Source organism: Micropterus salmoides, unplaced genomic scaffold (genome assembly GCF_014851395.1).
Source record: "Micropterus salmoides isolate LMB-PRFRI ecotype aquatic unplaced genomic scaffold, ASM1485139v1 Ms_hic_scaffold_21, whole genome shotgun sequence".
Classification (NCBI taxonomy): Eukaryota; Metazoa; Chordata; class Actinopteri; order Centrarchiformes; family Centrarchidae; genus Micropterus; species Micropterus salmoides.
In genome coordinates, this window is record NW_024041262.1 from 21,413,481 (window position 1) to 21,438,187 (window position 24,707).

Sequence of the window (24,707 nt, forward strand, 5' to 3'; positions counted from 1 at the left end):
ATGAAAAACAGACTGAAGTTCTGTTTTGTACACATCAGACAGTAAGCAACATCAATAGGAATGTCTTCATTTGTTGCCCAATATCATGGTGTTTTGGTCTACTTAAACTATCAAGATGTTTTCAATAAGACTTATTAGATTTATATTACATTAGATTTTTACATTTATTTTTAGATCTGATACTATTAGCTGATTGAGTCAATCAGCATAAAATTAAACAATTATAGTTTAACTTACTAGGTCATCTATGATATGAAGTTGAATATCTTTGGGTTTTTGTCAGCTGCAGCCCTGGTTATTTTACTTCTCTTTATTTTTGATTAGCCTGTGCACCAAAAAAACCCAAAACCCATCGCTTTGCTGAACTGAACATGCCTTCTAAAAGTTTTTCTTTCCCACTCAGGTCTGTCAGAAGTCAGGGGAAATCTCGTTGCTGAAGCAGCAGCTGAAGGAAGTGCAGGGAGAGTTAGCCCAGCGAGTGGGAGAGATTGTTTCACTGCGGGGTCAACTCAGAGAGGCTCGTGGTGAGCTGACAAACACCCAGGTCTTGCTCCAGGAGGCCCACGGCACAACCCGCACACGAACCCTAGAGCTGGAGGTCTGTGAAAACGAGCTTCAGCGTCGCAAAAGCGAAGCGGAGCTGCTCAGAGAAAAGGTAGGACGCCTAGAGGGAGAGTTGGTTTATCTCAGAGATGCCTTGGCCAATCAGGGCCCAGGAAACAGACAGTGTCAGGTTTTCCAGGAAGCAGAGGAGCACCTGCTCGCCTATGAGAGTGATGAGGCGAAGGCCCAACGCCAGAGCAGCACCGAGGCCCTGCAAAACATGAAGGTGCAGATGGACAGGATGAGGGCCGAGCTGGCCTTCGAGCGTCAGCGGGCCGAGCAGCAAACTGGAGGCTTCGAGGAGGAGCGCAGGATATGGCAGGAGGAGAAGGACAAAGTTATCCGCTACCAGAAACAGCTGCAGCAGAACTATGTGCAGATGTATCGCAGGAACCGAGAGCTGGAGCAGCTCCTGCAGGAGCTCAGTCAGGAACTGGAGAGCAGAGAGGAGGACGAGGGCAGCGGCAACGAGATAAACTTCGACGAGATCGCCGCCACAGAAATTTGACCCTCATGTCTCTCTTTTGATTTGCACTGCTGTCAGCTTAAATGTTTGTTTTCACCTACATGTCACAGATCTGATCTCTTTTGTGCTGTCTAGATTTAAACACATTCTGTTTGAGAAGATTGGTATCACAAATGTAAAAACAACCATCTGTGGTGTAAAATCAGCCACACTTTAGTTCTGCCTCATCGGTTTTTACTCTAAGGAGTCCCATTTGAGAGCCAATGACCTATTAGTCGTTAGTAGGCCACCTCAGTCCTTTACCCCTCCATTAATATGTGTTAGTGTTTGCACTAACTAAGACATCAGCGCCTCAGCCCTCTTTCCCAGTCTTAAGCATTTGTGGGAGAATTTGTTGTGTATGAGTAACTTGTCCCAACCTTTCACTCTCCTCCACCTTCCCTGCTGGGTTTTAGCACTACACACCCACTCTGTTAGCATTCAGCTCTCATTAGTACAGTTAATTTGGATGGAGCCCACGCTGTTGTCAATTGACAGCAAACGTGGGATACCACACATTCAGCACGTCATAAGAGCGAGTGAATCAGAGCGCGGGTGCTAATGATGGTGGCTGCACTCTGAGTGATGTGAAGAGAATTATGTTCTCAAAAACAAGCCTTTCTGCGAATTGTGGCATGACCAACAACAGTAGATGTTTCCAAAATATGTCTTTTTTCTTTCTAATAGGAGTAGCACAATGAATTTGTTGGGACAAAACATCTATATTCCACCCTTATATAGCACAAATTTGTTGTTTTTATAACTTTGTAAACAGAATTGGAAGTTTGTGGACTCTAATATTAAGTCTGAGGGGAAACAAAGATTGAACCTCCTTAATTTGTACTTTTTACCTTTAAATGGTGAAAATAACATCTGTATAGTCTAATGTAATGACACCTGGAAAATATACGACCTTAACACTTGACATTCAGCGCATACATCTACTTTTCTCTCGCACACACAAATGATCTGACCCACCTTTAAAATTAGCTTTGTCAAACTATTGTCTGATGCCAGAAGATTGGATTAAATCATGTTTCCTACAGTGTAGTCGTGGGAGATGTGGATAAAATCTTCTATTCTAATACTGTAATATTGATATACTGTATATCATGATATTGTAAATGTTCAGGAAAATCAATCTTTTTCACAGCAGGCATTTTGGCTCGGCATAGCAGGAAAAGCATGGGTGTAATTAAGGTGTAAATAATAAGAACGACTGCATTCTATTACCAGGAATACTAACAGGAAGCTGGCTTACTCAGTGGAACTGGGCCATCTTTAACAAAAGTTGTTTCACATGTGCTTTTCCTACTGTGACAAGGCAAAATGTCTGCTGTGAAAAAGGTCTGTACCAGGGCTGTCCAGGAGCCTGAAACCGAAGAAGCTAAATGGAATTCAGCCATCATTGATTTAATTATTTACACCTATGATTATCCTGCAGTGACGAAGTGTCGGGAACCTGTTTATTTTTCCTATAAAGTCAACTTAGTGTCAGTGTTTTTGGCAAATCCAGTTATTAATACACAACAAATGAATCTTTATCACATTAATGCCTCCCAAAGAAGTCAAAACACCCTCAACTGCTCATGTTAAATGTTTTTCTTTGTTACACTTGAAAAAGTAATCTTGAGCCCAAATTGGCTCTTCAGGTTTTAAACATTGTACTTTTCCAACATTGTGCACCTTAGCCTCATACGCTCAGATATTAAAAGGATAGTGACCATGGTTAAACCCCATGACAAAATCAATTGGATGTTGTCTCATGGTATACAGCATATCTTATTAGCCATTCCTACTGTAAATTCATTCAAGTCATAGTAAGTCATTTGTATTAGTGGCGTTTTCCAGTAAAACAAATGTACATAAAATTAAGACAATTGTGTCAGACTATTAAAGCACACCTACATTCTTGTATCTTATAATTAGATCAAATACTTCTACAACTCTCTCCAAGATGTGGTGTAACAGATTACTGTGTGCGGGTGATGTGTTACTAAGATCACCTCACAGAAGGGGAATGATGCACTGAATGATGGGTGTTTTGGTGTAAACTACTTTGGCCATGGCGTGACTGTTTTTCCAACAACCTTTACATCATAGGATCTGTTTCATGCGTAGTTACTTCCCTGTACAACAGAACCAAGAGAAGAAGTCTTATGTTCCTGTATTACTGCTGATTGAATTATCCTCTGTAAATAACCCTGACAAATCATAGTTTTCTTCCAGAGATGTGTGTCCATCTCAAAAAAAATTAAAACATAGCCACTGTGAATAGACCAAAGCAATGTCGCACATTATATTTTGCGCCTACAGTACAGATACAATGCCTGTATATAATGTTTGTGTGGATGTTTGTTCTGGTTCGTCAGTATAATTTTATAATCCACAATATTTGTATGAAGACATTAAATGTATATTTTCATGCTGTACATTTCTTGAACAAACCTATGTTTTTAAATAAAAAAAACTAAATTTAATAGCTTTGTGTGGTACGTGGAGATTTGTTCAACTTCATACAACTGCTTCTAAAGTCAGGAAGTCTTACAGTAGATGCATTTTCTCTCTTAGCTGTATTATTGCATCAAATTATATACACTAGAATTTGATTTCTTCTTCTGCAGAAACAGATGAGTTTAAGTTTATTTTTCATCAGTATTCACCCAGGACATGGAATAACAGTTTTATCTGGGTTGTAATTTTCTCCAATAGCAACCTTAATTATTAATTCTACAGTACTCATCTTATTTACATTTAGACATGTTTTAAGGTTTGTGGCTTCCCTCAGCTGCTGCCCAGAGCAGAAGTTTTTTGTGAACGGCTCACGTCTGCCCTCTGCAGCTCAAAAGTTTCATTTCAAGCCAACTAAATAACATGGAGTCAGACTTTTATATGTTCAGTCCACTTTTAAAAGGCACTCAGGTTACAGTTTGTCATCCTGCACATTTAAACATTCAAACGCACAGACATACACTGCTGATGACACATCTAAGGTTTTGTTTAAGAAAATAATATTCTTGACAGGTATTGGCTCCTAGGATGTGATGAAAGTGATAAATTAAAGGCATCAGATCAGGAGCACCATTGTTTCATCATTTCAAGCCTTCTGGACACATTTAATTTACTGTAAATGTCTTTTGCTGCATCTGTGTTTGCTTAATCCTTCGTAAATCGATCTGCTGCCTTAGGCCATTTGGTTTTTTCAGCAAGTTGCTCAACAGTGTCCATGTCATCATTCCTAACTTTAACAAACTTTAACATGAATGGCAAAATTACATACCTGACCTCAGAGCATCAGTGTGTGATTAGGTTGGAGTTCTTGTCTCCGTGTCTGTCCCAGCGGCTGATAAATCACCAGGCATTTTTCCTAAATTCATGATAAGTGTCTCAAGTTTCCTTTCAAAGGTTTTTAGAGACTTTGACCACAAACAACATGGGGTCTTTGGCCTTATTGCTGAAGGCTTTTCGGATGATGTCGACAGCATGCTGATGGGTAACTCCTTGCAGGGAAACGCCATCCACAGACACCAACTCAAATCCAGCCTGGGGACATAAGAGGGACAGTTTGTGTCACGTGCATTCAGAGAGACCAGCACAAAACTGTGTGTCAATAGGGCACCTGCAGGTCTTAAGAAATCATGTAATTTAGGATCCTCAAAGGCCTTCGAGGGTATTGTAAAGTTTTACACTTTAATTTACAAAAGTCTAACATTATCTCTTGCTTGCCAAGGCACTAATATTAGTTATAAAATGGTTTGTATCTGTGATTGCGATCTATAAGCTAAAACTGTCACTACAGCAGCCAGGAGGCTCGTCATCTGATTACTGGCAAATGTAGATTTTGTTAAAAGATTCAACTTAAAGGAATTTAAATTAATGTATCATTTTTAATTGGTTAATCCATTTTCTGATGCTAATCTGAATGCAGGTTCCATTAATTTAATGAATTATATTATCAGAAATGTAGGAGCCATATTGCCCGTTTTCCTCCAAGCGATAGGGGGCATGATATTGTGCCTCAGGTAACTTAAGTTCCTGTATTGGTGCAAACAAGTGGTCGTTAATTGAAGAAGAGGAGCAAACAGTTTTTAATTGTGCTCGGATTATGTTGTATTATACTGGTTTTCAGAAATGGTTTCATACTTAGGATGATATGATTGTGTGTCTTAAATTAAATTTAGTGAATACTGCAGAAATGCTGTCACGTAACGTCACCTTGAGTACTTCACAGGTGGATGCGGCTCCTCCTGGAAAGATCTTCTCGATCTTCACCACCGGCTGAACCTTCGACTCCATCCCACCAGAAATACTAATGCCTGAAAAATCAAAACAACAGTAGTGGGAGTCAGTCATGTATTTTAGATTTGTATTTATATTTCCAGCTGTTTCTTCACAAGTACTGGTTTGTGAGAGTTTTGGATAATGAGAAGGACTTTCCTAAAAAACTCGATCCCTTTCAATCATCTCTTATTACCCACTAGAAGTGTGTGGCGGTATCTGTAGAGACCCTGCCTTCTGCCTGTATTTTCTTATTCATTTGCTGTGTTCTGGTGTTTTACATAATCGAGAATGAAATTAAATTATGACAAATTGTATGTTTTGATGTTATGATTCTGACTGCCCAAACATTTACCCAGTGACTGTTTGGTCTTGGAGATGCTGACAGTTTTCAGCTTGTACTCCTGTTCACGGTTGGAGCCACTGAGTCCATTCTGAGAAGAAGCCTGGTGGCCGTTCATCTGTTCACTCTCCACTTGTTGATCTGGAGTTGAACTGAAAACCTGCGACAACAAGGGCCGACTCCGGCGAGCAGCACTATGCAGCGTGAACACAGTTTCTTTATTCCTGTCTCCACTTTTCTCCTTTTTGCCTTTGGAGTGGCCGTTTCTAAACGGTGACCTTCCTCTTTCTGAAGTCGTGTCCCCCTTACTTGAAGCTGAGTGCAGTGAAACCTCGTCAAAGTGGACGGAGCGAATGGTGCCAATGTCTGTTCTGAGAGGAGGGCGGGAATCATCGTTGCGGGCCAGCAACCAGTTGGGGAGCACGGCGGCGGCAGAGGGGGGTCTGAGGTCTCTGGACTCAGTGTTATATCCGTCCACCGGTATGTCGAGCAGCGGGGTGAAGGACCTGGAGGTGTGATGCCTCTCCTTGGACCCCCGGGGCCCAGACAGACTGAGCTTCTCCAGCTCTTCCAGTAGGTGGCTCTCCTTCTCCACCTCCTCTGTATTGTGGAGCTCAAAGCCTCCCCTGTAGTCTGCAGCAAAAACACAGGATGGGATCTGCAGCTTTCCATTTCACGTTCTGTGCACTTTTAACCCGGTGGTTTGAAAGGGTTCTCTACAAAACGCTATGTTCATGCATATTAAAAGTTATGCATGATTAACAGACTCATGGTAAGGCAAGAAAACACCAGTTTGCAATAATAAGAACCACCTTTTTAAGTACCAAATGGCCACCCTCCAATCCTGGGAAAAGATACGTTTTTTCAAATAATCAAATAAAAAAATCAAAAAAAAAAAAAAAAAAAAAAATCACTTTAATCCAAAAGTTTAAATTACAGAAAAATTATAAGTATAAGGTGAAAGGTGCTGACCTGGAACGGGAGTGATGAGGCGTCGTTTGGGTGCTCGACCAGATGTAGGAGAGCGAAGAGGAGGAGTTCGGACTATGATACAGAGATGAGAGGAACACAGTATAACTGGAACTGTTCAGAGCCGATTTGTGTTAACACTGCTGCACATGATCACACCGATTCTGACACTGCTCCGAAACCGCACAAATTCAGCATGTATCATACGCACTTGAGCGGTACTTGAGGATATCATAGGCCTCGACTTCGATAGGGGTCACCATGTTATTGAATGTACTCAAGTCAGAAGGGGGAAGCAGCATCCTTAAAAAAAAACAAGGAAAAAAAATGCTGAGTCATGCTCATGTGTTAGGTTACAAAACATTTTTAATTAGACATCAGTTTCTTATTTTGGAAACGTTTGGATTTGAGAAGATTATCCTGAAATATCCTTAATCCCCTTCTGGCAGTGTTTGTAATACCAGTTTCTGTTTTGGATTTACACACGGCCGTTGATGTGGAGGGTACACAGAGTTTATCCACATTTATCATATGCAAGCATAAAGAAAACCTTCATGATGTAAATGTACAGTATATTTGTGTATATATTTCAGAACCGTTATCAGTTTGAAGAACTTCTATGAACAATAGTAATTTATCATCGGTTGCCTTAATATTATCAGTGAATACTAATTCAGTATTTATTCCGCAGTATACTTCAGTGTTTTTTCTTTTTTCACGCTCTTCTTACCGGACTTCCCTTAGCAAGAGCAGCTTTTCAGGTCTGTCCAGCACGGCCAGCAGGTGGCGTATCAAGGTCTCCACTGACCGCTCTGCGATGTACTGTTAAGGGTAACAACACAAATCTGTTATTTAGTATCCAGTTAATAATGACTTAAATATTACTTAAACTAAGAACTGTTTTGTGAAATATGTATGTAAAGGAATTGTTTGATGTAAATACAAACAGAGACTTCCTTCATGGGCAGTTCAAAGGCCAACATTACCATCTAACATCTAAAAACCAGAATGTCTCAGTATGTCTGCAGCTGTGAACAAAGCTTCTTACCCTTCGGCACGTCTTCATCACAGCAGCCTCCTCCTCTTCTGTCAGCAGCCTGTGGGCCATGTCCTCCACCACTCCAAGCATCTCTGAATTTGGCATCGCACTGACTTGTCGGCCCACTGAAAAAACAACAGAACAAAAGCACTACTCAAAAGGTATTTAAAATTTGGGATTTACTGAACAAGCTTACATTTTTAGGGTTTCCACCATCTCTTATTCAATAGTGCTCCACCAAAAGCTATTTTAAAAAAAAATTAAAAAAAAAATAAATAAAAAATCACAAAAACATCCACTAAAAATGCACCATTTCTTCTTGTTTGAGGTGCAGACTAGGTTACTATATCTTTGGAGGCGATCTCCATTTCCGACAAGACGTAAATGGCAAAATCCTTCGGTTTTTAAGATTTATTTCTTCAATAAGAGTAAAAGGATTTGGGGCAGAGAGCCTCATACAGGTTAGAAAGGTCAGAAAGTACTGAGCATTGTTGGTTTTAGTCTTCATGGGATTAGTTGACAATTTACTTCATATCCTTTAGATTAGGGGTGATGTGTCTGGTTTTTTGTTATTGTCTTCACAGTATGGGTGTGAAGCAACAGCCACCTAAGCAAGTGCCAGCATCTTTACTGGCCATTCAGAAAATAATCTAATTCTCTGTTAAAAGTAATTTGTGGGAGTAAAACATGCATTTTATGTAGGGCTGGGCATTATGGCCAAAAGTTTTATCACAATAAAGATTAAATCATTTGAAATCGATAATAATCACGATAAATGTCAAATCACTATTTCTTTCAAGTTTTAAGACTGATTTTTGCTCCTGAGTGAAAGTTGAAAAAAACAGATTGTTAACTGTGGTTTTACACTTTTCTATATGGTAGAACATGACTAACACTGTGGTGAGGTAGAACATTCAAAACAATTCTGATGAAATCTTTTTCTTCTTTTTCAGTCCCTTTTCCACAACAAAATAAATATCTTAATAGAAAAATTAAGTGCTAATTCATTTGTGATTCAAATGAATTAAATCAAACATTTATTGAACATTTGTTATGTTGTTATTGAGGAAATTTATATCGCGATAATTATCATTATTGTTTTATTGCCCAGCCCTAATTTTAGGGACATAAAAATGCAGCTACCTTTTCCAGCCTTGTCTGTGGACGGGGACTTGGAGCGCCCCCTGGAAGTATCTCGTTTGCGTCCACCCTTGAATAGCAAGTTGACGAAGGTCTTTGAGCGCTGCAGGGTGCTCTTCTCCTCTGGGTCCTTCCCTTTATGCTTCTTCTCTTTCTTCTGCTTGATCTCTGTGATTGGATAAGCAACAGTGGGCTCAACTATTCCATCATTCAATGAACATTTATGTTACCCGCTCTCTCCTCGCCTCACCTGCCACAGTGACTTGGCTCTGGGACCTGCTGATTGGCCTGGCCGGTCTGCCGAGAGCCAGCAGCACGGCTGTCTTGGGGGACTCTTTCCTCCCCCTGTCCTCCTCTGCACGGATCACCGTGTCTTTGAGCAGAGTGGTTTGTCCCAGGCTGCGAGTGGTGTCTGCACCCATCCTCTGAGAAGGAAGGTCGGTCTGGATTGCAGTCTCAGTTTGCTCTGACTCAGACCTGGACAAATAAAACGACCATGATCATGTCTGGTCTGTAAGTGTACACATGTTGCTTTTGAAAACTTAAGCTGTATTGTATGTGTCTGCAGAGTCAAGAGACTATTTAAAAAGCCTAGAACACGTTAAAAGTTCTATAAAATATAATGTTTCAGTCTAGTGTTTCTTATTGTTGCTTTAAGATGAGTTTCTCAAACATTGTCTGAAAATCAAACTGAAAATAAAATCAGCTGAGCCTGACCTCTGGTCCTCAGTAGAAATGCACACATCCACCATGTCTGAACCAAACGGCAGGCTGGGAGGGAACATGACCTGCGACAGGCCGCTCAGAGAGCTGACCGGAGTGCCAGACGACAGAGAGGAGGCTGAGGAGTTGGATTCTGAACCCTGGGAGGAAGATTTCTGACTACCATTGGCCACTGAGGAAGAAAACAAGAGATCTTCTAACTCAAATGTGTCCAAGCTGATCACTGAGTATCCTGTGTTCTTTACAGATTCACAGATGACACCTCACACAAACAGAAAGGCTCACACTTTTCTAAAGTGACTGTGGGATTGCAGCTTTCTACATGGTGAAACACTGGTAGAAAAAAAAAAACACAGATACATACGCTTATTAAGCCACCTGTATTCTGCCACCATCTCCTTATAAGCAGGGTATCGTCCTGCTTCCTGTGAAGATATGGTCACAGATATGCAAATGAGATACAGTGGAGACCTTGAAACTTTTATGGGATCACTATATTTGATAGAGTAACCCTAGAAGCATACAGAGATTAAACATACAGCCCTTCCTCCTCAAATAGAAACACATTTCCCTTCTTGACTTTTTCGTAACCTTTGATGGCTGGGATGCTTTCTAACTCTGCCTGTTAAAGTTTCCACGGGCCAAAAGCGAGGGATCCCGGAACAAAACTTGCACAAAACACGGCTCTAAGCTTTGATCAGCACCTGATCCCAGCTGCCTGGTGAATAATGCACACAGCCTGGCTATTTTTCACAGCGCGAAACCCAAGCTCCGACAAGTGAGCGAGGAATATTATGACTGAGTGCCAGCTGTCGGCCCTGCCACACAAACCGTTATTATATCCACTGTGTAGCGACGCGACGCGTGTATTTGGTTTGAGAGAATTAAAGATGAAAGGTAGGAAACAGGTCAGAAAGTGAATGCAGGTCACCTGACCGAGGCAGTAATAAAAGAGCCGACACGCTTTCTGATAACAAAGAGTCGATATGGAATGTGATACAGCCTCTTCAGCTTTGTTGTTAACACCGAATCCACATTCAACTGAGACAACTTTACTTCTACCAGTAATGCAATATAAGATGAAGGCTCACACTTCATTTTAACAATACACATTTTCCATTAGTATTTACCAATGTACCAAAGGATTATAGACACTGGATTTTCTATCAAATTGATAAAATTTTACCACCTGGGACAGTTTGTTAATGAGGACTTCAATCATCTTCACATGATCACCACTCTCACCTTGATGGTCAGCATGACGTGTGTGTGGCTCTTCAGCACCTCCACAGCACTGCTGTGGCTGATGTCCTCAAAGCTCACTCCATTGGCAGCCAGGATCTGGTCCCCCATCTTTATTCCATTCTGCTCAGCCAGACCACCAGGATCCAGTCTGAAACAACAAGACATGAGTGAGTACAATCAGCTCTATAAATGTAGCCAAGATATTATTTAATGACTAAATGTTGTTGTGTTTTTCAGTCTAGAAGAGCAAATTTTCTAAACTTTTGTACCTACTTGGAGACATAGATGCCCAGACCAAACTCCTTTCCCCCACGGATGTTGAAGCCCAAACAGTAGTCGTCTGAGGTGGTGTAAAGGTGGACGATCCTTTGGAGGGCACTTCCGGAGCTGGTCTCAGAAGGTGTCCGTCCGCTCTCCTCCACCACCATACGCCTGTGTATCAAGTCCACCCTGAAAGATTTTACAGTCAGTCAGAATGTAATATTTATGTGATAAAACGAGTTAATATCAGTAGGAATAGTTCTTCATCACCAGGTAGTTTTCTCCTTGGAGTAGCGGATGCCGGGGACTTTGCCAACACGTCTTAACACCATCCTCAGCCTGTTGTTGCCTGTCAGGACCTTCACAGCGCTGCTCATCGTGATGCTCTCCAGGCTGATACCATTCACCTCCACCAGTTTATCACCTACAAGCAGGCCTGCTTGCTCTGTACACACACACACACTTGTGAAAATATACTGTAACAAGAGCAACAGAAGTAAACATCAGTCACAACAGTCATAAAAAAAGGTTAGTTTACCTGCTGTACTGTTGTCCTCCACCTTACTGACAAAGATGCTGAGGCCGTGTTCGGAGCCTCCACGCACGCTGAAGCCGAGCTTGCCATCTGCACTTTTATCCACCGTGATCGTATGGAGGTCCTCGCTGTCATCTCCACCTAAAAACATCACACACATCCTGTGTCAATAAGCTGATAAGCCAGTGGTCAAAAATTATTATTAAAATCAGTCAAAATCTTATTTGACAATTCATAATACACAGCAGTGGTTCTCTATCTTTGAAGCAAATAAATAATATATTTTCTTAGTACACCAACATTACACATTAGATGTCATTTTTTTGATGTCACATTTTTTGATTATTAAAAATCTTCCTCCCCTGATGTTAGACATCACTTCCAAAAGTTTAGTGAAAATACAAATCTGGAAATGGAACTCAACAGCCTTCTTTAAGAGCATAACTTCTACAAACATTGTTATGGGCGCATGCAGCCTGTTTAATCTATGCTTTTATTTACAGTTTATATTCTCCTAAAAAGAAAAATATTATATTAAATATATATTGAGATACTATGCTCGTCTCATTTTAGGTTCCTAAGTTATTAGGTATTAATGGTGTTATTTTGTCAGGTTTTTGCAGTTTGTCTCCATTGTTTCCTTGAGATATGCATATAAAGACGTCGTTTCAGTTTGTGAGTAACTGCAGGTCTATGACCAAGACATTACTTTTCTATGCTGGTCATGTGCAGGTGTTTGCAACCTTCTTTTACATGTTCTCGTGAGACAGAATGGTTGGAAACCACTGATCAGGTCAGTATAATGCAGAACTTATGCAAAATAGCAAAGTCACCCTGCAAAGTCTCAACTTGACTAATTTTTGAAAGAAAAAGCAATAATTATTCAGTCACTTATTAGGTAGGTTGTAATGTGCACTACACAAGCACCCAGCCCAACTACTCCTTACCATCCACAGGAGAGTTGATGAGGATGACCCGGCCCATGGGTGAGGAGGATCGGATTCCACGTCGGCGCTGCTCCTTCTTCCGTAAGAGGTTGCGTGTAGCCGTGTGTGACCCTTGGGTCCCGGGGGTCTTGTCCCTGCGGGATGGGTCTGACGAGTGAGCCATGGAGGCTGGCAGGGTCCCCTTTCACACACACTCGACCGGTGGCTCAGCTCCGGGCGACGGAGTCTACAGCCACACACAGCAGAAGGAAAGCCGTCCTCAGGCAATTTGCCCACTGTGTTCCCCGCATACTGAGACTATATAATATTCACACAACTGCACTGTGTTTATTTGTATAAAAGTGGTATTTTTTATTAGCGTGACATGGCAGGATAATCCAACTCACTGATGCAGGCTGCTTTGTGACATGATATCTGAGGCTTTGGCTTCCTGGAGTCACACTTTGGTCCATTCCTGCCCATGTTGCATCTCTCTCACCTGTCCCAGTCTCACAGAAACATTAACAGTTGGCAGATAAATGAACACATCAAATACCGTAATACATTAACACATCTAGAGCATGTCTTAAGTGTATTTTATAGTCTTTTGACTAACATATATAGGCCTACCGATTTTGCCTCTGCAGGTGAAAATATGCTTGAAATAGCATTTACTTGGTTTATTTAGCTCAGACATGACCCACTTACAGATAGGATGTCACATGGTGTTGATGCCATGGTTACATGTCACTAAACTTGACCCATGATAAAAGTGAGTCCTCATGTCGTCACCTTGGGGTTCCCCCAAGCGTCTCGTGGTGCTTCAGCACCCCAGACAGCGACGCTAAAAAGCGGGCAAAGCTGCGGTAGCTTCAAAAGGCGACTTTTAACATTTAGCGTGTGATAACCGGGACCAAGTTAGATTTAAAAGAGTTTATTTGCGTATTAATTCACTACGCAACTTCAGCGTTTACTCCGCTACAGTATCTGATACTTGCAGAACAAATGTAGACTTTTTGCGCAATATATCGCCTAACATAACAAATAAAATACTTACCACACATTTTACGTTTCAAGCCGAGAACAACAAGGCAGCAGCTGTCGTGTAGACTACTCTGCTTAAACACTACCAGAAAACAGATTCTGACTGACTTTGAACTAATGGTCGACAGCGGAAAGTATCCACTGTATTCTTTAAATTCATCCCATATTCTGTGAAGGAACTAATCTAAGTCACCTAGTTAGCGTACCTGAGTCCATGTTGTGCAAAATGATCAACGCACCTGGCTGGGACATTTCTCCTGCTGGTAAAAGGTCCGCCCCTGGCCATGTCGATTGGCTGGATTACAATTAATTGAGAGTATTTCATTGGATAACTAATATGGCAATCAACTGACAACGAGTCAGAACTTTCTGTACATCAGATACTGATGCAACAATAATAATAGGCCTCACAATCAAATACAGTACAGTAATGCTGTACAGATACATTACACAACCATTAGACAACAGATTACTCAATAAATACACATTAATTCAAGCGTTTATATTTATTGTGCTTCTTTTAATGTAACAGTGTGGTTTGAGTTGGTTTTCAACATCAGGTCTGCACCCTCAAAGGTTTAGACACAGACTATCATAGACAAACCAACATTAACAGCACAGCAGAACAAAATTTTAAAGCAGATGAAACTCAGATGTTACTGATGACATTTGGGAGATAAACAAAACAATCTATTGACTTTTACTAATTCTCTTTGCTGCATCCAGGATGGAAGAAAGATCAGCTTTGTCTCCAAATTCCTTCTCCCTCTGCTCCAGTAGTATACCCTGAGTAAGAAAAGAAGACATCAGTGCTTTTTAGGAGAACATTTACATAATTTCTTCTCATTCTAAGACTACAAACTTTAAACAATAAAGGCACAAATCAGTATGAGAGTATGAATTGCAAATATGAACTTGTTTCGTATTACCTTTTTTTCAATGACATACAAGCCACCAAGAATGAAACCTTCTCCATTTTTGTTGCCCTGGTAACCCTTCTTCTGAGCATGGACCAGGTTTCGTAGAACACCCAGACGAACAAGACCAAGACCCAGTCCCATTCTTCTGTATTTAGGGCCATAGAAAACCTGCTGCAAAAGGAAGGAAAAAGGGAAGAGCAGAGGAAAAAAACTGAGAGGAGAAAAACGTTACTGTTACTGAAGCTAGTCAAACCCTGTGTACAAATACCTTGTGATCCACAAAGATCTCCCCATTAAAGTACGGTCTGAAGTTCTGGACCTCGGTGCCAATGTCCTCCTTCACCACAGCGTACAGACGGACCCCGAGCTCATCCAGCTGGGGTTTCAGAGAGGACAGCGCTGCGGCCTCCTGAGGAGAGATGAAACAGACAATAACAGTCTGTTGACATCTGAAGGTGTGATACTTTAAAACATCAAATCAAAGTGTTAAGTACTATGAACAAAATAGACCATGTTTAAGAAAATAAATACCCTGTCTTAGGGGTTCCCAAACTTGGAGTCGAAACACTGTATTTGAGTATTACAAACCATTGTGTAGTGTTTTGGCGTCTGTTAAGTCTTAAAACTCATTAATCTGGACTTCCTGGATAATATTTTATTTTCCCACTGATATCTTAAAGAACACACCCCGCCCCACACTGTTTTAACGCTTAGCTGTTTTTGGCTAATGATAAAAGGGAAGACAGAAACATTTTGTAACACACAATTTTGTTTATTTTTATACTTTGAATGCCTTCCTGTTTTTACAGTCCCTTAAAATTAAACAATCTTGGGGGGGAAATTGACTAAACTGCTCACAACTCATGTCCGGACTAAACCCACAGCCTCCGACAAGCGATCACTTTTAAAGCCAACAAGCCAAAAACGTTGGATATGAAAAATATACTGTATGTGCAAATGTTACACAGAGAACCATTACATTATGAGAAATAATAATTGTTGCATTGCATTCTATGATAACAACAGGGTCACAATTGTTGCTGTCACACTGGGTATTTGAATACTGCTAAGTCTGGGTTTTGTCAAACATATACAGTATTGTTGTTTTTTTTTTAATACAAATCCTGAACATTAGACACAGTGATACACCCATGATTTGCCACAACTCAAAAACAGAGGAGGAAATATAAGAGACAGATGTATCCTGTTTTTAAGTTTTAGCTTCTCTACAGCTGCTAAAATATCCAAAAGTGTTTTCATGTGACACATACAAGTGCATCATTTCAGTTAGAGCAGCCCCAGTGGACAATACTGAATATATCTAAAACTCCTGAAGCAAGAATCCTAATGTGTATTATATCACACTCACAAATGCAAACACATGCATACTGTATTTTACCTCTCTGCACAAGGCTCACCCAGGGCGCCTCACAGCCAGAATCACTGCTCCGCTTCTCTCCCACAAAAGTTGACCTTTCACTGTCTTACCATCTGTAGAATCACACAAAACACATGAATATGATTTCTCTTTCTTGAAAGTCCTTGAGGTTACTAGCATAGCATTGTGTTAAATTATACAGAGCTAATGTGTTTTGTCTACAACAACTGTATTTCTGGTGACTTATGGGATTGTGAACTTTGCATATAAAAAATAGTATAGCATAAACTGAGAAAATCCCACTGCAAATAACTGTTTGGTAGCTGTCAATCATATCACATGGCTTTCATCAGCAGAGTGAGTTTAACTGAGAACTTTAAAAATGTTTTGAGCTCACATGAACAACATTTACAGTTCCCCAACAACTGGGCAAAAAGATCATTTGATATAAGCACCAGAACAGCTACTGAGTGGACCATGTGGTGACATTGGTCACACAAGGTCAAGAATTAAATTTGGCCTACAGTATTTATAATATATATTTTATTTCCATTTTGTTCACCTCCTGTTGTTGTCTGAAGATCAGTAGCACCCAGTTCCTCCAGAGAGGCCGGTGCTGACTTCGTTAGGAATAAGTCAGTGTTGGCGAGGGCCACTACAACCATCAGTGTGGCCACAAATGCCAAAGCCCCATACCACACGTTAAACAGCTCCCCCTCCAGGATGAAAGTCATAGCTGGAAGACCAGTGAAAATGAATTATCTTTAAGATTCATAAAATCAGTAACATAATGCACTTCTATTAAGCAAAGTAAAGGGCACAGAATATTTGACGATGTAGAGTTACGGAAACCCCCATGATGGTTGGCCGTTTTCAGTGGACCTTAAAGTGAGATTTTACCAACGGGTGTTTCCAAGATCCAGAATGAACTTTCAATCTCACTATCAAACCATCTAAGGGATGTTAGCAAATTGTTTATTTGAAGGACCACACCCTTCATGTGGGTTATTTACCTTATCAGCTGTACTGTAGCTGCCATTACAGTATTTCACTCCCCCCCATGGAGGAATAAACATGCTGTAAACTAGACCATAACAGATAAATGCCACTACTGTTGGACCCTACTTTTAAAAAAATATAAATTTAATGCATGCACAGCTAAAGCAGGCAAAAATTTAAGTACCAAATACATCCTGCAGTAGAGCCTGAGTTTACTTCTAGATTGTAGGATTTTAGAACAAAAAGGAATACCAACCGGTTTCTATTGTTGTTTCAGATGTACAAAACAGTGACCGCTGAAGTTAATTCATGCTGAAAACACAAAACTCCAAAATGTTGTCCAAACTGTACTTCTGGTCTCCTTACTGCACCAAAAAAGGGCTGGTTTTGAGTGGATGGGATCGAGTTCTCATACTACTAAAAAAAGCCCCCACAGGATGTTTGCTCTGAACAGTCCCACCCTCCACCCAGGAAAATTAAGAACTTTTAGCTTAGGAAGTCCCACTTTCTGAGTGATGAAGTGAATAAAAACAGAACTGTAGAGCACAAAGCCGTGTTTTATTGGTCAAAGGTCTCTCGGGTCCCAAGATAATGCAGCAGTATCACAGAGTAACACTGGAAACTCAGTGTTAGACATCAGGTCTGCTTTCTCTTGAGTTTAAAGACAGACCATCATTAACACACAAGAGTCTTTTACTACGCAGTCATACTGCTAAAAGCATCCAGGTTTTCCCCCCGAGACCAGTACGTCAAACTCAGTTGTGCACTTTAACATTCCTTTTCTCATACATAACCAGATCCTCTACACTGCAATTCAAACATTTTCAACATATATCATTCATATAGTGGTATGGTTCTTTCTTAGCTCTGAAAGACATTAGTTTGTCAAGGTGATTAACTGGTCAAGAACATGGGTTTAAACAGATATGAGCTTCTTATTCACCAGAGTTAATACAAAGCATTACTGCTCTAAAGACATGAGTTCTCCTGATATTCTTCTGGCAGCTCGGATGACATCTCCAATGTTGACTTTATCTCCAAATTCAATCTCTCTGTGCTCCAGAAGTATACCCTTTAGAACAGGAAAAGTTAAAAGGTCAAACATATGAAACAGTTCCAAGTATGCTTGTTTTACTCCTGATGTGATATGTCAACTTGACCATGGAAATTACCTGCTGGCCTTGTCCAATGACGAAGACCCCACCAAGGACAAAGCCCTCTCCCAAAACATTTCCCATGAAGCCATTCTTAAAGGCCCTCAGGCCGTTCATCCACACCCCAACACGCAGGAATGCCAAGAGACCCATCTTCCGCTCGCGAGGTCCATAAAAACGCCTCTGCAACGCAAGCAAACCAACCAAAAGCCTTGAATCCTTCATGGAAAACTAAACTGATTTGCTCCACATCCTGAATAACTTCAGTGTTTACAGAAACTGGCTTGAAGATTGGTTCTGACCAGACAATATACCAATTCATTTCAGGAGAAAAAAAAAAATTCCACCTTTTCATCCAAGAAAATCTCCCCCTTGAAGTACTGTCGGAAGCTCTGGACCTCGGTGCCGACATCCTCCTTCACCACAGCGTACAGAGGGACCCCAAGCTCATCAAGCTGGGGTTTCAGAGAGGACAGCGCTGCGGCCTCCTGCAGCCAATTAGGACAGAAAAGTGGTCAAACAGTGAACAAAAACTTCACCGTTTTGTTTTCATCTGCCACTGCATGTACTACGAATATAAAAAAGGCACTATGTCATCAACTGGTAAATAAATTAGGCCTTTTGTGAAAATAGTTGGTTTACATCATTTAAAAAAGTTTATATATAAAAGAAGTTTATACAGTGGTTACGTTATCAAGCTGTAATCGTAACATGTATTGCACCTAAAACGAGGACAAAGGAAACATCACTTATGATTAGCATTTTCTTAACTGATAAATTGTACTTCTATTGTTATTAACAGTGTGGGGACGTTTAAAAACCTCCACAGACCCTCTGGTTAATGGACCAGTCATTACAAATTCATGCTATGCAGCAAGTGGAGATCCCATACTTCCCATAGACAGGAAGGTAAATGTTATAATATGATGCATAAGACAGATACGATAGGAGAGAGATAACTTGGAGTGTATGGTCTGAATATTTCACTCAATATAAACACAGAGCAGTCTACGGAAGACATCGTGTAATGTCTTTACCATGATGGAAAATAAGAGTAAAAAGGGATCTTAAGGGGGTAAAAATCTCTTTCCATTAAGTCAAATTATTTCAGAAAAATAGTAGGACTAACAATTACAACTGTGACTGCCCTGTCATACACTGGACATACTGTCACTTACCTCTCTGCACAAAAATCATCCAGGTCGCCGCACTGCCATGATGACGGCTCCAGACCCCTCCCACAGAGATCTGGCTTTCACGGTCCTGGTTTCTGAGTGAAGAAATGAGGCAAAAGGGTGAAATAGTTGAGCAACAGACTAAACGCAGATCACTTTGCAGCTAAACAATCTCATTTCAAAACCCATAAGTTAATAAATACAAACTTCTTCGGTGGATAGAGGTCGGACCTACCTCCTTTCAAAGTTTTGAGCTCCGTCTCCTCCAAATGCTTGAGAGTGGCCTTCAGCGGGGGTGTCAGAAATATATCAGTAAAAAAATTCATGACACCGGTTATGACGCCGCCGACTACAGCCACAACGTTAGTTGCGAGTCCCATTGTCCTCGCTCTTTTCTTTTTGTTTTAATTTAATGCATCTTTGCTCCTACCATCGGAGAAACAGCTCCTCTGTGACCGCACCAGCGGCTACAAGCCCTTTTACATTCAAATCAGAAGGCTTGATCACGCGCAGCTGTGTTTGATTAGTGACGCCTTCTCTGGTCTGCAGCGTGAATACAACTGCAGATACTGAAGAATCAAATACAAATCGTTGGCCCTCCTCTTTAAGTTGGTTCAAAGGTCACTGGAGGATAAAATATGCACAGTCACTCGACCAAAACATGAGACGTGGCAGCAATAACGATGCACATTTACACAATAAGCACAGTGTTGCAATCTGCTACATAATTCCCACAATTTGGTGGATTTATTAGAGCTGAATAAAAAAAGATTGACTTGTGCTGGATGTGGCCTATGTTGTAAGAAATAAGTCACATGAACTACCACTACTGCATAGCCTGCTGTATAATAGAGTTTAATCAGACAGAAACACGTTTGGCACAGAGATACTTAAATAAATCCAACAAATAAATAATGAATGGTGATAAATGTTTATTTCTGCCAAACTACATGTATGCTGAGGCCATAAAATTATTTAAACTTCATATTGGATCAGTGAATCGCCAAACAACGCTGACTTGATCACGTATGTTCTGCTTCTTTTTCTTCATCCTGAAAAGCAATACAAAGCTTAGTTAGAACTTATTCACCACTGAAAACCAAAACAACGATCTGAAGTACAAACAGAGATCAAGGACCTTTTGTTTGTGGGAGTGTTTCCTCATTTGAAATAGATCATAAATAATGTTTGTCATTTTCACTTCCTGCCAACTGGCCTACAAAGGGGTCTATTTTCTCCTGGACGTCTTCCATGTGAGGAGGAGAGATTTCAGGTTCCCCCTTGTGTCTCTCATTCAACACTGTCCCCTCTACTGTTACGTCACTGTCAACTGGAACCAAGCTATCCGCCCGTCTGTCTCCTGAGCTGAGGTGGTCAGGATAGTTCAGGTTAAGCATTAAACAGATGTGTATAGTATTGTACTGTCTTTAAGCAGCATCACCTCTGTGTGTTTAGAGTCAGGGGAACGAGGGCTTTGTTTGTCGTGTCGCTCCTCTGTTTTGTCTGTTTGTAAGTCATCAGCGTCTCGGCTGGGAGTCGAGCGTAATGCTTCTGTCTGCTGAGAGTATGTCGTGTCAGCTTGATCAACCACCTGCAGAGCCTTTATGAGACAGAATATGTATTTTAACCATTTTAGTGTCACAGTGAAACATAAGCAGATGTCAGCTGCTCTCACATTGTTTAACATGAACCTTTTCATTTGTTATAAATTAAATGTAATTCCTAAATCAGGCAGGAAAACAGTTGTATATCATGGTAATGTACGGATTCGGCCACAAAACGTCATCACCTTATCCTCATCTTGGTCAACTTTCACTTCTGTTTGGTTGGTGTTTCCTGTTTTCTCTTCTACATGATTGTCAGTTGGCTCCACCTCAGTTGTCTCTTCTGCTCCATTGCTCCTCGGCTCCACTTCGTTTTTTTCATTAGGCACTTCTGCGGACTCCTCTTTGACCTCAGTGCTGAGGGCTTCCGAGGGGGAAGAGCTACCGGCCTCCAAAGGATGTTTCTCTCCAAAGGGAAAGTCTGGATTGGACTCACTTGGATTATCTGTAACCTTCACCTGGCAGAAACACCATCTCCTTAAACCAGTTGAAATAATCTGTGGACTATTTCCGTACCATAGGAGGCAAGTCATGCATTAGAATAAGCAAACTACTTTGTCCCACAGCCCAAAAGACCTTAGCAATGGTCATGAATCAAACCCAAGGATCACAGGAAAACAAACTAGTAGTAGTGATTGCAAAAGATTAGGGAGGCACCACCACCGGAAGCACACAATTTGCGATCTACTTATTATCACCTCCTGTTCAGTGTCCTTTTCCTGAGCTTCAGCTTGGTGTTCGTCTGTGCGCTGCTGGTTTTCGGGATCAGGGGTGTTTGGTTTCTCTTCAGTCATAGGTTTGTTGTCCTCAGCAGCTCCTGTTGTGGCTGGCATGGGTGCATCAGACCCTGTAGACTCCTTCTCGGACATCTGTTGATGTGGTGATGTTGATATGCTCTTGAAATATTTTGCTCAAAATGTCATGTAAAGTATTTTTAAAAATGTCTTTGCTTTTCTGAACCTTCTTCTCTTCTCCCTTCATCCGATGTTGCTCCTAGCTCTTGGTCTTTGCTTAAAATTAACTTAGCAAAAAAGGGGATTATTCAACTTCTAAAGGCTAAATGTTACAAAACAATGTCTGAATCTGACTTAACACAGCAGCACAGACTCAAACTATGAATAAATGAAAACAACAGTGACATCTGTCCCTCCAGCAGAACAAGAAAACTGGATTAAAAGGTGGTTTTAGATGAACAGAGGTAAATGGAGGTTCAGTGACATTATCTCTGTGTAATCAGAGTTAGGGTTAAGTTAAAACACAAACTGAGACCGTTACAGGGATTCTGTTACACAACATACTTTTTTAGACTCTTCCAGGGCCTCACTGAACTTTCGCTCCTCCTCCCTCAGCCTTTCCTGGTACAACGCCTCTTCTCTGGCTTTCGCCTGCTCCTGCTCCAGCTGTGCCAAATTGGCCTTTTTCTGCAAATAACAAAAGGGGTACAAAAACAAGGCTTGTGACTGAGAAAAAGGACCCCACAACACCTTTTTATGAACATAGGTGCCTGTAGTTTTAAGGCTTGTGAAGGGTTTTGCCCATAGATCTCCTGGCATGCAGGGCTCTGTAGGAATTTCTGAATGTAAGCTAAAGGTACAAGGTTACTGGGATTTCAATAAGCTTTATAGCTCTCAGCCTGAGGAGCTTAGGCTGTCTAAGTCTCCTCCATCCTTTACTGCAGTTCTCAAAACCTATTTGAAGATCAAGGCTTTGAGGTAGTAGTAGTAGCAGTAGAGGTAAAGGCAGAAGTAACTTTAGTACTTGCAGTTTACTAGCTATCAATATTTCCTACAGCACTGCATTCAAAACATAACTTCTGATTAGGGAAGTGATTTTTCTATCCTGTAGCTAGTAGCATGGTTTTATTCAGATAAATTTCTAAATAAAAGAATCGCTACTACACTACAAGAATAGTCATTTAAAAGCCTTGCATTAAAACGTGTCTTAAATGAAAGTATTTAAGTATTATTAAGAAAATGTGTTTATAGGTTTATACCTGCATGAATGTGTCTTTGACCACTTGGGTCAGTGGAAACACGCTGTATCAGCATAGGTCAAACTCAATTGCACGTTAATATACTTCTGGTGAGCTGATAACAATCACTCTCTTTTAAACTCAGTTTTCTGAGAAAAATATCTGGATCTTTAGAAACTAATATAGTCACTAGCTGTCAAATAAATCTGGAGTAAAAACATAAAATAGCAGAAGTAGAAGATTAAAATAAAGTAGGAGTATCTCAGGCTTGTATTTAAGCACATTAGGCTGCATGTGTACTTGTTATTTTTAATTTGTAATGTTAAACTACATTTAAATACAGACTGAAAATGAAGGAAATCCATCCATCCATCCATCATCAACCGCTTATTCTGCGTACAGGTACAGTCTATGGTACAGGGTCTGGAGCTGGAGCCAATCCCAGCTGACAGGCGGGTACACCTTGGACAGGGGCCAATTAGTCATAAATATGAATTAGAAATAAAATAAGTCTCCCTGGTTTATACTGTAGAGGACATACAGCGCTTAATACACATATGTTGTGTATTACTGCCCCCTGTTGTCAAGGAAACACCACAGCAGCGTACCTCCGTCTCGTATTTTACATTTGCGTTGTACTTGTACAGCCAGTGGGCGAGATACAGGATGGGGTTTACAGGGCGCCGCTCGGCCACTTCAGCGAGTCCCTCTGCCAGACATTTCCCCAGATGTCTTCTCAGATACTCAGAGTCCATGTTTTATTTTCCTGCGTGGATAATTTAAAAACACAGCTTAAATTTACTTTGTGACCATCAAACTTGAGCTAGGAACTTGAAAACAAACTGTCTCTTGCTCTTTTTGACGTTAATGTTTACTTCCACTGTAACAACTATGTTTACTGTGTATTATTTATGTCGCAAGTTAAATTTAATAATTCATTTATCACTTCATAAATAAAACAAAGGCGAGGACATCACCAAAACAAACCTTTTCCACCCAGCATCCGCATGTTGTTGTTGTGTCTCCGTGGTGACGGTGTCACGTCATTAATGCGCCCCTCATTCCCTTAAACTCGGTTCCTACCTCTTTTATACAGTTTGTTTCCTACTACCGTTGATGCTCCAGCTACTACTCGTACTGCTGCTATGGCTGATCATAATAATAATAAACACATAGTGATAGTTGTCTTGCCTGAACTTTATTAATGCCCCACAGGGAATTAAAAAAATGCACCTGTATGTAGCCTATAGGCCTATGCATATAAATAACTGTAATAAATATATATATATAATTTTATTTTATTTTATTTATATGTTACCATATTTAAATTAATTGTCCGTTAAAATCTGTGTGTGTACCATGAAGGGACTACAAACTTTCTACAACCTTGTGTTGTATAATGATGAATAAACTACCTTGTACCTTGGAAACTGAAGTGCAATTGAAGGCCAGCAAAAGTACAAGAACAGAATCACAGTAGCCTTATAGAAAGCTCATTTTAAAAAACAAATATAGCCTACTATATAGTCTACATAATAGAATACAATATACATAGATTTCTATATTCATGTAGCCTAAATACATTATAAAATAAATCAATCAAATTAAGCAAACATAAATAACTAAAATGATAACAAGACTAAAGTAAATCATAATAAATAAAAAATAAAAAATAAAGTCAGGAGACAAGGAAATGCACTGGGACAGAGTTTTAGCAGAAAGCAGATTTAGGGTATTTATAGTCTGTCAGGAATAAAGTGCTGGGATGTCCCACAACTTTCTCCAGCTTAATGAAAACAAATCTTAAATCATTCTCAGGCCTTCAGCTGGAACAAAAGGCAGCGGCTTTTAACAAATATTAGAAGACAAGATCATATCAGTCCTGTTTGAGCCT

The 24,707-nt window shown here is 40.5% G+C and overlaps 4 protein-coding genes and 1 pseudogene across 8 annotated transcripts in view; 1 reads left to right on the plus strand and 4 right to left on the minus strand.

Annotated features, from left to right (window-relative positions):
- LOC119916446 (leucine zipper putative tumor suppressor 2 homolog) overlaps positions 1 to 3,362 on the plus strand; it is a 37,720-nt gene extending 34,358 nt beyond the window's left edge. For all 3 annotated transcript variants that reach the window (XM_038736456.1, XM_038736455.1, XM_038736457.1), the window contains one exon: positions 404 to 3,362. In XM_038736456.1, the coding sequence (XP_038592384.1) occupies positions 404 to 1,111 (708 nt within the window). In that variant the 3' untranslated portion in view covers positions 1,112 to 3,362. The remainder of the gene's footprint in view (positions 1 to 403) is intronic.
- A 632-nt stretch (positions 3,363 to 3,994) lies between these two features.
- Positions 3,995 to 13,839, minus strand: LOC119916445 (PDZ domain-containing protein 7-like). The gene is made up of 18 exons (XM_038736454.1): positions 13,625 to 13,839; positions 12,975 to 13,076; positions 12,589 to 12,814; positions 11,645 to 11,782; positions 11,377 to 11,551; positions 11,119 to 11,295; positions 10,846 to 10,993; positions 9,965 to 10,025; positions 9,595 to 9,772; positions 9,128 to 9,354; positions 8,881 to 9,045; positions 7,747 to 7,862; positions 7,429 to 7,520; positions 6,910 to 7,001; positions 6,702 to 6,773; positions 5,742 to 6,362; positions 5,324 to 5,424; positions 3,995 to 4,651 (listed from the first exon to the last, which is right to left on the minus strand). Exons 3-18 carry the CDS (start codon positions 12,749 to 12,751, stop codon positions 4,508 to 4,510), a joined length of 2,670 nt encoding a protein of 889 aa, XP_038592382.1. The 5' UTR covers positions 12,752 to 12,814; positions 12,975 to 13,076; positions 13,625 to 13,839; the 3' UTR covers positions 3,995 to 4,507.
- A 259-nt stretch (positions 13,840 to 14,098) lies between these two features.
- Positions 14,099 to 17,306, minus strand: LOC119916449 (annotated as a pseudogene).
- Positions 17,307 to 17,447: 141 nt separating this feature from the next.
- On the minus strand, positions 17,448 to 19,764 carry LOC119916450 (peroxiredoxin-like 2A). Its single transcript, XM_038736461.1, has 5 exons — positions 19,473 to 19,764; positions 19,241 to 19,332; positions 18,410 to 18,550; positions 18,081 to 18,245; positions 17,448 to 17,980 (listed from the first exon to the last, which is right to left on the minus strand). Exons 1-5 carry the CDS (start codon positions 19,615 to 19,617, stop codon positions 17,870 to 17,872), a joined length of 654 nt encoding a protein of 217 aa, XP_038592389.1. The 5' UTR covers positions 19,618 to 19,764; the 3' UTR covers positions 17,448 to 17,869.
- Positions 19,765 to 20,149: 385 nt separating this feature from the next.
- Positions 20,150 to 23,880, minus strand: dydc2 (DPY30 domain containing 2). 3 transcript variants are annotated; one of them, XM_038736459.1, is made up of 7 exons: positions 23,801 to 23,880; positions 23,422 to 23,579; positions 22,140 to 22,262; positions 21,540 to 21,710; positions 21,027 to 21,299; positions 20,679 to 20,828; positions 20,150 to 20,289 (listed from the first exon to the last, which is right to left on the minus strand). In XM_038736459.1, exons 2-7 carry the CDS (start codon positions 23,566 to 23,568, stop codon positions 20,260 to 20,262), a joined length of 894 nt encoding a protein of 297 aa, XP_038592387.1. In that variant the 5' UTR covers positions 23,569 to 23,579; positions 23,801 to 23,880; the 3' UTR covers positions 20,150 to 20,259. The 3 variants fall into 3 exon arrangements, with proteins under 3 accessions (XP_038592387.1, XP_038592386.1, XP_038592388.1); XM_038736458.1 differs by having other exon boundaries at positions 20,679 to 20,837; XM_038736460.1 differs by lacking the exon at positions 20,679 to 20,828.
- Positions 23,881 to 24,707: the final 827 nt, after the last annotated feature.

What these genes read in the sequence shown, in the direction of transcription:
- LOC119916445 (XM_038736454.1), bottom strand. Translation starts at nt 12,751, where the DNA reads ATGGCTCACTCGTCAGACCCATCCCGCAGGGACAAGACCCCCGGGACC. An exon ending in ATTTCTACTGAGGACCAGAG is followed by an intron (nt 9,355 to 9,594) that starts GTCAGGCTCAGC and finishes TTATTTGTCCAG; the next exon opens with GTCTGAGTCAGAGCAAACTG. An exon ending in CCTCATCACTCCCGTTCCAG is followed by an intron (nt 6,363 to 6,701) that starts GTCAGCACCTTT and finishes TTTTTGCTGCAG; the next exon opens with ACTACAGGGGAGGCTTTGAG.
- dydc2 (XM_038736458.1), bottom strand. Translation starts at nt 23,568, where the DNA reads ATGGACTCTGAGTATCTGAGAAGACATCTGGGGAAATGTCTGGCAGAG. An exon ending in ATGTAAAATACGAGACGGAG is followed by an intron (nt 22,263 to 23,421) that starts GTACGCTGCTGT and finishes TGTTATTTGCAG; the next exon opens with AAAAAGGCCAATTTGGCACA. An exon ending in AAAAGGACACTGAACAGGAG is followed by an intron (nt 21,300 to 21,539) that starts GTGATAATAAGT and finishes TGTTTCTGCCAG; the next exon opens with GTGAAGGTTACAGATAATCC.